The sequence below is a fragment of the Montipora foliosa genome, chromosome 6 (genome assembly GCF_036669935.1).
Source record: "Montipora foliosa isolate CH-2021 chromosome 6, ASM3666993v2, whole genome shotgun sequence".
Classification (NCBI taxonomy): Eukaryota; Metazoa; Cnidaria; class Anthozoa; order Scleractinia; family Acroporidae; genus Montipora; species Montipora foliosa.
In genome coordinates, this window is record NC_090874.1 from 51,137,992 (window position 1) to 51,149,473 (window position 11,482).

The 11,482-nt window shown below is 41.8% G+C and overlaps 1 protein-coding gene across 1 annotated transcript in view; it reads right to left on the reverse strand.

Moving 5' to 3' along the window:
* Nucleotides 1-10,229, reverse strand: part of LOC138007663 (exopolyphosphatase PRUNE1-like) — a 14,776-nt gene extending 4,547 nt beyond the window's left edge. The window contains exons 1-4 of the mRNA XM_068854700.1: nucleotides 9,970-10,229; nucleotides 3,608-3,880; nucleotides 2,730-2,792; nucleotides 1-2,414 (exon numbers count right to left, since the gene is read on the reverse strand). The exon at nucleotides 1-2,414 is cut by the window's left edge and continues 4,547 nt beyond it. Coding sequence (XP_068710801.1) covers nucleotides 1,972-2,414; nucleotides 2,730-2,792; nucleotides 3,608-3,880; nucleotides 9,970-10,069 — 879 coding nt within the window. The 5' untranslated portion in view covers nucleotides 10,070-10,229 and the 3' untranslated portion in view covers nucleotides 1-1,971. The remainder of the gene's footprint in view (nucleotides 2,415-2,729; nucleotides 2,793-3,607; nucleotides 3,881-9,969) is intronic.
* Between the last annotated feature and the right edge of the window lie 1,253 nt (nucleotides 10,230-11,482).

Below are 11,482 nucleotides of genomic sequence, written 5' to 3' on the forward strand. Positions count from 1 at the left end.
CCGCGGTCTATATCGATTTTAGGCAATCAAATTCGTGAATTTTGTAGTTCCCCGGCCTCGTGAGACAGAGCCATATAATAATAGACGGTAAAGGTAATTATTCTTCCAATACATCCTGGAAGACGATCTCGAGAGACTTTACAGAACAGACGCCGCGGGAAATCGGCACCGCCGCTCAAACCTAACGTAGGATCGATTGCGAGCTCCATTTCGCGAATGGAGCCCGCGCGAAGACCGGACTCGAGAGAGTGGATCGAACCAACGGAAAACCCGGCCTCGTGAAAACACTTGGTTACCGCGTACTGGAATAATCCAGACAAAAGATTCTTAATCGCAAAAATCCACAATAGGGAAGATATCTGTTTACAAACGTTGGTTTTTTTATTCAAATGTGCCAACCACAGAAACAAGACCCTTTGTTTCGACAGCCAATGAGGCTGTGGTTGGCACATTAATAGGGAGCTTACGAAACCACGACGCCGACGGCAACGACGACGCTACAAAACAATAGGTTTATTGAGCAAAAACAATGGCTCTGCACGCTCTGCACGTGCGTTTTACGTTTTGGTGCATTTCTTTGCCGTCATCTCCTAAATGACGACGTGAAATGACTAAATTCAAGGATCTGTGGAGGACGTTAGCACATGACGATGAATTTTCAGTTCTCTCTCTACGCTTCCAACCCACTCATACCAGTTTAATTCCTTGTCAGTTACTACACATTCTTAACGCGGAACGACATGAAATAGTTTCGTAGTGATATGAATAACGCGGATTTGTATTTTTAAATGAAGTCCTCGTAGCCGTCGTCGTCCTCGTTTCGTAAGCTCCCTATTGACAATAGGTGACGTCAAACATATCATCGCTATTACGATCTCTCGTCTACATTTGCCGGATTGTTCGACTAGTATTCGCCCGCCCTCGAACACGTCGAACGAGATTACTAAGACCAGTCTACTATCTCGACCCTCTCCCTTTAAAGATCTAAAAGATCGTTCTCCTAACCAGTGCCATTAATTTCTTTAATGGCTGGTCATGAGAATTTAGTGTAACATCTAAATATCCCCTTGCTGATAATACCCATCTACCTGTTAGTATATTAAGATTGTGAGGAGAATTTACATGCTGATAACTCCTGAGAGTCAGAGTTAACTCACCATGTTAGAAACGAACAAAGGACTTGCTACAAATATCAAACATTGACTATCAAGACATGAAGGCTTCTTCTACCGGAAAACAGGAGAAGCAATACTCCTTTTAACATATCTGTTATTTTGCCAATGCGTCCGTCCACTCAATACTTGACTCCCTTTTTAATCAGTGACGTTTTTGTTTTAATCCATTCATGCTCAATCTCATTACTTAAATTATTTTCTGGGGGCTTTGTCAGATAAGCTCAATCGAATTCAAACGTTTTAACCATTTTGCACCCAGTCTCTTTTGCAAATAGACAATGGCAAATGAATCATTCATTTTGTAAATTAATCAGCCGTCTTAGTCACTCTGAGATGCGTCTGGCAACATGAATCGTCAATTCTGTTTAATGTTAGCCTTGCTCATTAATTTCACAAGATAACAGATTAAAAAATTTGAGCATGTTGAAGAGAAGAACATACTGACACAAGAGAAGTATTTGCTGATCAAGTTTGTGTCCATGGATTTTCACCTTTGGCTGGTGACACTCCCCTGACGGACTGAGAGAGAGAGAGCTTTTGGACACCACTCTCCCTGAGCGACTTTATGACCAAAGGGGGTGGCCTAAATTCAGCCAGAGCTCATCCTGGGACTATTCCCTGGAGGGGGCAAAAGTATATCTATAACTGAATTAAATGGCCAGTATTTAGCAGAGTAATCGCTTCTTGTCCTCACAAAAGAATGAACCTAAAAAAGATATGTATTAGTAAAAGAGGCCTCATTTGCTGAATTACCAGTTGACAACCTGATGTTTCTGACAAAGTACAAGGTTACAATTTATTGACTCTGAAGAAAATCAATCACAAGAGGAAACACAACCTTCCTTGTCGCTGTGATATTCTCTTGATCATAGAGAAAGCAGTCTTGATGGAACACATTAAACTCTTTCAATTGAAGTTCCTCCGAAGCCTTTAAATATTTTGCAATCTTTCGCTTTAATTCTTCACATGGACCACAGACTGCAATCTGTCTTTGGGGAGGCTCGTTATAGCCTTCTGGAAAATGCACAAACATTATCACCAACACATCTAGAGATGAAGCCATCCGGCAGTACTCTAATATGTGCTGTTGTACATGGTTTCTTGAGAAGAACTTGCCCATCGACAACCCACTTACAGCACTAATACCAACAGCAGGTATTTGCCTGTCATTCTTAGGTAAGGCTTTGTAGTCTTTCCGCAGTAGGTCTTGTGTTGAGAGACCAGACACGTCAAATTTTGCTGTTTGAGACAAAATTATAAACCCTCAATTAGATTTGGAAACACCTCTTCCACTTTGGCTTTGCTAGTCCACTGTGAAAAGTCAACCTCAGACTTCTTCATAGTCTTCTTCCTCTTTTCCTCTTAAGGATTTAATGTAATAATAATAATATTCCCAGGCCCTGCAACAACTGCATAACCACCCCGCTCAGATCTCTTGCCAACTCATCTCTATGGATTTAAAAGGACTCCTTCACACCAATCCATGCATGCAAGACATGCCTATCCCAAAAGCTACAAACCTACAAATTGCTGCTAGTTTGACTCTCTACATACTGTAGGAAGAGATGAGGTCCATTGCTCCAATGCAAGAGTTAGTCCTAAAATTTGAGGGGTATCCTGAATAATAATAAAAAAATAAAGAAAAAGGACGTTGTGAACCGTATCACTAGTGGCAGCGTTTAATTACCACGAGCCAAGGAATTTAAACAACAAGTCTTATTTGAAGTTAAGGTGATTCCATGGTTTTGCATTGCGCAACCCTACTGCACATAATTTCCTGCATCATTAGCACATGCATTAGCTCGCACACATTGATAAAATGGCGAATTTTCAATGACGCCAAGCTTAATCGGTCAAGGAATGGCTATTTTCTCCTGAACCAGCACCGTGACCCCACCTCCACCCCCCCCCCCCCCCCTTTAAATGATGTTATGTAGTCGTAATAGGGACACGGAAAACATATTTGAAGGAGACAAGAGTTGGATAGTAGAAGCTGTAGTATTTATATATAAATGACGTGAAACTACATTTGGAGAAAGGCTCTGAGTGTGAGGTGACGACGTAGCCTGAACAAACAAGCAGGCTCAAGTTTTCAGTAATATTCAGAAGCTTTCACTACCTAACAACAATTGTTCCTGTTGATCAAGTTTCGACAGCACTTCTCGCTTCATTCGGGGCATGCAGCGCTAAAACAAGCTCGGTAACCCCATTTGTTTATTGCATTTTTTTAATGTCCTGTCCATGAATATCATTTGTGCCATGTTTGACAAAAATCTGGATAGTGACATTTTCAAAGGAACCACCTTAAGACTCTGATGGTTGCATTCATGCTTTTTTTTGGAGGAGGGTTGGGGCTCAGTTCCAAAAAATAGCAGAAAAGCGAGTATGCATCTCTCAAAACACCCGGTAACAAACACACTCTGGAAACAAACCTTGGCTTAGAGCAATGTACAGTTCATCAAGGGCCAGAGGGTACCTATCCTGTAATCTCTTGACAATGACTTTGTCTTTGTCTGTGCTCCGTCCTGCTCTAGGATCCAGGTTTATGGTGTCTAGAAGTATTGTGCCCAGTAAGAGGTTAGACATTTGACTGTCCAATATGTCTAAAGGCAACAGCTTTTCCGCAACAAGCGTAGAGCACGATCCTACCAGTTCGATAGTTTTGGTCACTTTCATATGAGTAGGCCATAGATCTTTGTGATGGTCTTGAAAAGGAATGAGCAAACTATTATTAAAAAGAAACTGCAAACAAATAGGTGAAAGGGGATAACTGACCCTTGCAAACAACAAAGTGATGCCAATCAGAGACCAGTGATCTCTAGTATATATTTTCACTGTGCAGTTGTCAAGGAACAACAGTAGGCTGTTAATAAGCAATTCATTGCTGGCCCCAAGGGAAACAGTGAGTCTTGTTCCCCGACACAAAGTATCGAGGGTCTAAGGGAAACAAAACTCACTGTTTCCCATGGGGCCGGTCATAGTGTTTTCTTACACCTCCAAACTCAATAATTGAGCAAATCACATACTGGTGCCATCTTAAGACTTGATTGCAAAATATTACAAACTGCAAATAAAAAATCAAAACTTTCAGGGAAAAATCATAAATACACCATTTTAATAAATTGCTCTTACTTGTAGTTTCTTATTCTAAAGTGTTAAGCTGCCATGACAGCAGGAAAAAAGTTTCCTTGACACAAGCTGGCACATAAAATTGGTGCAGTTTCGATGTGCACAACCTGATCACATGCAAGTTAAAAGTTAAAGTTGTTGTTTCTCTAGGTTTACAACGTTTATTGCATGTGGAGGTCAGGTGCCTTGGAATGCCAGAGGCTGGTCCTACAACCTCAGTCAGTCCCCACCGGACCACCTGGGGGGACCAGCAGAGTAGGCAACCCAGCCACGAGCCCCCACACCAAGCTGAAGGGATCCCCGAGTTGGAACCCAACTCATAGCATAAGGGCTCGTGGCTTAAAGGCTACAGCCCGAACACCCAAGCACGAGGCATCAAACTTAAGGAGACCTGGGTGTGGTTGTACCTTTTACCATAATAACGGACTGGTAACCTGCACCACTGTAATGACTGGTATCCTGATTGTCAATTGCTATGTATTGCAAGACCAGTAACCCAAATTTTTATGAGATGATCTGGGACCCCAAACGAGGCTGCTGTTGTGGTGACACAAATTCCAAAAATGTGCCCAGAATAGGAGCCAGAATAACCTGGGGAGTACAGAATGGACTGTACTCAAAAGAATAGATGCTAGCGAGTTAGTGGAGTACTGTCTGGGCACCTACAGTGTACATGTAAATAAGGGCCCGGGAGAACACCAGCACACGTACAGAAATGCATGTTCCCTATGGACAAAACCGGAGAAATGGAAGCATTAGCCTTCCCCACACAAATGTCGCATTCACCTCAAAGAGGTCAGTTTTTTAATACTTAAATGTGTACTTTCAAGCGAGAAGGGTTTACCAAGGAATCCTCTTGAATGTCATCAACAGACAGGTGAATCACTGGGTTAAAGAAAGAGTTGACTATGAAATCTCTCACCCACAGAAAGCCGAAAAATCCTAGGCAACAGGCTGCCCACAACATTATATGGTCTGGTTTGGTGATGTTAAAGACTTGGTGGAGAACCCTCATCAATTCCAGCTGGGAGGTGGGCCTGACCGGAAGAGCCCTGCTCTTGCTTAATACCACGAGGCAGAAGTTGTAATTGAAGGCAATAATAATTATTGACCAATGGATTGAGCTGGCCATTGCCAATATGAAGGGAGCAGAGCACAGCATCATTCAGGTTGTCTGCCAACATTGTACAGAACCACGTCAAAGTCGGCTCATTCACTGAAGGTGGCCTAACCCTAACCCTAACCTCTTGGTAGAATTCCACAAACCGATGTTGGGCAGAGAGAAGACAGAGCCAGAGACAGAGCTTTAACAGAGCTAGACCCTGAGAACTTGCAGCATTCCATTAGACCACCTGAACGCAGGCCAGGAGGGCTTCTTGATCTTCCTCAGGAGGCAGTTGTTGGAAATGCTGGCACTGAAAATGAGAAAGGGCATCAGCTCTGTAGTTTTCTTTACCACAAACGGAGGAGGTGAATGAAAAGGAGTAACACACTGCACACAGTGACAGGATAGCGTAATAAACCCATTAGGTTAAGGTTCTTTGCCATGCTGGATTTAAGGACTGCCACAACTGCCTCATTGTCACACAAAAACTAAACATGATTGGACACCCACAAGGGACCCCAGAGATGGGATACCAAGCACACATGAAACAGTTCCCTGCAGGCAATGGTTTAGTGGGCCCCACAACAGTGACCAGGAACCTACAAACCAATGGCCCTGAAATACAGCACCACAACCCAACCACCTTGCAGCATCTGATCAGACCTGGAAGTCCTGAAGGTGAGCCCACTTGGAAGTGAGGAGAAACTCCGGCCAGCCAATGTGCAGAAGAGTTCCTGCCACAAAGTCAAATCCAAATGGAACTCCCCATTGAGCCTAATAGGATGGTATTTGCACTGAAACTTACACAGCAGGTTTATCATCAAATGAAAAAATGCCCAACCATGGGGAGCAATTCTTTATGTGTGGTGAATGTGGCCCATTAATGACTACAGCTGTTTGCTTTTCCTAGGAAGGTGAGCCTGGAGTTTTATAATGTCAAGTTCAATACCAAGTATTGTGAGGCAAGTAGAAGGTCCCTCTGGCTTATTGGAGTGCAGATGGGGCCCCAGGTCTTCTGGGTGGACTGCCAGATTGCGATAAGCCAATGCCACTTTGAATTTGGCCATCAGCATGCTCCTGGCTCTGATCACGATGCCACTGATGAAATCATCGACTGTGGCATACTGTATGGAATAAGGAAGTTTTAAAACGAATCAACTAAAACATTAAGATTTTTCTGTCCTTGTCCTAATGTGGGATGACATGAGGCAGAAAAGCAATCCTGAAATGGAACCAAACACAGGGCAAGCTTATAACACCACATAGCTGAAGGGCATCACAACTGCTGCTCTCTCCCCACAGGACAAGGGGAGTGAGAGCACTGCCTGTAATGCGACTTAAATGGGCACTTGACCTTCCAGTGCTATCCATTTCACTGTTCGCACATGTGGAGAAAAGGATAGTGGTACCAACACTTGCCGTCACTCCAGGACTAACAGTATTGGGTGCCCTGCTTTTGGTCATGATCGGCTGATGTGCTGGAAGCAATCGAGAACTTAAGTAGCTGACCGGTAGATGAGGCACGAGGGGGGCACAAGTGAAAGTTGTACAGGTCAAGGTTCATATTCAACCAGTCAGTGATATTTTTAAGGTAACGTCATAATCAAGTCATGCTTGGCCAGGATATTGCCTGGCCATCTGAATAATCAGTAGCTTGTACCTCATAAGATGGAGCCATCGGTATGAGTGCAACAACCATCTGAAAGAATGTGAAGATATCTAAGATTTCATCCTCCCAATACTTTAATGCCAAAACCACCAATTTTCCATTCAAAAAAGTCTCTGGTTCATTCTCCACTGTGCAAAGATTTATGGAGAGGAGGTCAGCTAAATCAACAAAATGGCCACCCATGATTTTCCTTAACAATTTGTAGGGCATGGGGGCACGCCCCAGACCAACGGCAGATGCCTTATCTACAACTGAAGGGAGTGCAGATAAGGAGGAAGTAGCTAGAGCAATAGCTGGCCCACCAGAGGAAGGCATGGGGACTGGGACTGGGACTGTAAAGCAAATCACCCAAAAGGAATGCTGTGCCGTGTGTGGCATTCAGGTACTGACAGCTAACAATAAGCATTGGCTTAATGGCTACTTCACTCAGAAAAGTTGGCAACCTTTTTCCCTAATCTAAAGTAAGAAGGAGTGCAGGGATGGCGCAGTGGCGAGAGTACTTGCCTCTCACCAATGTTGGTCCGGGTTCGATTCCTTGACTTGGTGTCATATGTGGGTTGAGTTTGCTGGTTCTTTACTCTGCATCTAGAGATTTTTCTCTGGGTATTATGGTTTCCCCTCTCCTCAAAAACCAACATTTGATTTGATTTGAGTTCATTTGTTGATTTTGGTTTTCAGTGTCCCCAATTATTGCTCCAGCGCTAGAACGACCAGACACTAAAATAAAGTTCCTTTCTTTTTTTCTCAAACGTAAGATTAAAAGTCATTTTGAGTCAATGACAACAGTCAGTTACCCTGATCAAACCAGGTGCCAACTACAAAATTTTATTGAAACCCCTGAGAGACCAGAAATTGCTGGAGTCAAACCTGGCATGGAACCACAAACCTACAGGTCGCTGACAAAATGAAATGTCTAACAATGATAATCACAATAATAATACCTTTTATTCTTCAACTGCAGTCAGAAGAGTACAAATAACACCCAAAACAAGTACAACAATATCATGGTATTAATGTACCGTAAACGTCCATGTATAAGCCGCACTTTTTTTCACAAAATTGAAGCCATAAATCAAGGGTGCGGCTTATCCATGGATACATCTGTGTTTGGAGTTTTAAAAAACCTAATTAATATTCATACAACTTCTTAAGATCTCAGTAACGAAACATAAAAGAAACTGAGAGCATGTTGCTGTTGTTCATTGACTTTTTAATGAGTGGTGGCTCCTAAAGGAGCCGTTTGTGTCTTCGAGTATTTATCGGCGAATCTTGCTCTCCAAGAGTTCCTTCAAGCGATTAATTTTCGCTTTACTCGAACGAGTAAACACCAATCTAAAAGGAAACTCCATTCCTCCGCACAGCTGTTTGCAGTGACAGCTTCAGCCAGTCACTTCCACGGATATCTTTCTGCCACGTGCGATAAAATATCACAAAATTCGCGAGTACTCGCGAGGTAAATGGCCAACTGTTTCGTTGTCCTTGACCACCTTCTCGGCAATTATTATTTGTCGACTGCATTATCAAGCTCCTGTTCTGCATGAATTTTTTCGCCTATTGCGAGTTTCCAAACATCTTTATAGATGTGGTCATGATACCCAGGCCCTGGCCCAGACTCCTCCCCACATTTAAAGCTTGGCTACTAAGCACTCATTCGTATTTCAACTTTATGGTGAAACCTTGATTGTTTGTCCTTGTTGGTTTATAGCAATAGAACGTTACTGGAATTTCAAACTTTATTGTACTACATTTTTTTCCAAAATCTGCACTTCTAAATTCGGGGTGCGGCTTATCTACGGATGCGGCTTATACATGGGCGTTTACAGTACTCCAGAAGACCAGTTTGACCAGTTTTCAAACATAGTTACGAAAGTGGTAGATTTTCCCCCTGAAGAAAACGATGAATGCTTCCCAAATTCCCAGATTTTTGGCGAAAATGAGTTCCCAATACAAATGATAACCTACACGTCAATATTATTAACTTTCTCTGTTCATTGAGGAAAACCAAAACGTAAATACGACAAAAAGAGAAAAACTGACCTCAATGTAATGAAATGGTTGTGCGAGTCCATGAAAGAAGCAAGGGCCATTAAAGAAATTCCTACTGAGGAACTTGACAACCCTTTATGTCATTTCATCATGAAAGTCAGTTTTTCTTGACTGGAAGTTCACTTGGAAACCAAGGTCATCATTGTTAACATCTCTGTACACCTTACAATATAGTATTTTCTGATATTCCATCCTTCTTTTCCTTACATGTAATGCAAGTTTTTGAAATAAAATGCATTGCGCTTTCAACAATTCAATTGACAGGTTTGACAAGTTTTCATTTTTGACCAATCAACAGCAACCTGATATAAGCATGTGAAACCTGGACAGTTGAAGGTACGATAGTTTGTCACACCAGGAAGCAAGTTATAAGTTGAGCTTTACGTTTCTTCTATTTTCTGACTGAGTTAAATAATAAATCTCTTAAAATGCAGTGAGACTCGACATAAAAATATCCCATGATACTACGCACTAAATTTCCCAATAAGATAAATTTATTTAGAGAGGGAGATGCAATAACCTATCACAGTTTTCTAACTTGTGGCCCTCTAATCCAGAACAAATTGGAATTTGGAGTGTTGGTTTTTAAGGAGAGGGGAAAACCAGAGTACCCGGGGAAAACCTAAACCAGGTGGGATATTCATGGTGACTGCAAAATCCAGTGGCAATTTCTCGATCATGATTTTATATTATCATTATCATAATCATCATCCTCAATAACCCGTCCACTTTGGATGCCATGCGACGCTGCAAGATACCTTACCGCACTCCTAACTCTTGCACTGGAGATACCACTAAATCAGTTGATTACAAAACTGAGAGTTTGCACACGTTGTTGTACTCACCTAAAATTTCAATTACTGCTACATCCATATGTTTCTGTGCCTGAGCTAAAACATTGTGATCCACTAACACAAGTTTAAGTCTCTTTGTATCCAATAACATTTGCAAGTCAATATCATCAATGAATGTGAAGAGACGAGGTTCAATGTGAAATCTTGCAAACAGGAAAACTGCCTCAGTTCGCAGACAAAAATCTTGCCGAGGTATGTTGAACACTGGGATAACAGCTGCCGGTTTTCCAGGGAAATTTGACAAAGTCTTGGTAAAGGAACATTACATTTATTTGATGGTGATAATTACCTCATACACAATCTATACTTATAGTCATTCCTTTTGTTAGATAAATAAAAGGAAAAAAAACCAAGCAGCAAATAAATCTCTTATGGATGCAATTACCGGTAAATATCGATAGGAAACAAACAGAAGACCTTAAAATGGCAGTCTGTCACACCAATTCCCAAGGAAAAATAACAGAACAACTATTGATCAAAAATACATGCACTGAATGGATAACAGATTGCTTCTTTTAGAATCGAACAAAAACCATAATATACTTTTGTCAAAGATGGAAATATCTCCTCCATATGGGGTCAACTAAATGAATTTCGTAAATGTGACAATCTTACACAATCCCAATCCAACGTCTCAGAAACAAAAGAATACAAGGTCACTGTGGTGACAGGTTGCAGATCATTGTTGCGGATCATTGTTGCGGATCATTGTTTCACCACTGAAACAACCCAAACCTTTACTACCGTAAAAAACCGACAGTAACGGTCCCCCCAAAAGTAACGATCCCCACGAAAGTAGTGGCTCCTTCAATAATGTCACTTAAAACAATAAAATCTATAATTTGTGTGCAGTCTTTAATGTAACATTTAATATAATGTCGTAAAATTACAGCGAAACATCAAACAATAATAACAACATTAGCCTAAACACTATGCTTTAAACAATGTTTAGGCATAAGGTTAGCATCTTTGTGAAGGTTTGGTTTGTTTCAGTTATGGTAAACAATGAACTGCGACGTGACCTCCAACTTGCACTTTACACCCTCTGTTTGTCCAATACAGATTGAAAATACCTGTTGATGTAAGTGACCCTATATTCTAATAGCTCAGGGGCGGCAGAGCATATTTTCTATTTGGAGGGGGTTGGGGGGGGGGGGGGGGGGAGGGGAGCTAACAAGGGCTAACAACAACAAGGGCTAACAAGGAAGCGCCGGAGAAGCTAACTTGTAGCGGATTCTGGGGGAATTCTCCGGCAGAAATTTTTTGAAATCTTGAAGCTCGGAAAAGCTACTTTCAGCGTTCTCGACGAGATATCAAAATTGAAAGTGTTTTACTTCTTATTTTTCCTTTTTGCTTGAAATGCCCCATCGGCTCTGCCGTCCCTGTAGATATTTAGCAATTAGGGAGTTTTAGCAACGACGACGGGAACAGCAACGAGAACGTCACCTCAAACATAAATTGCGGTTATTGTAATCACTTCGCTACTAGTCCAAGCGCTTAAACA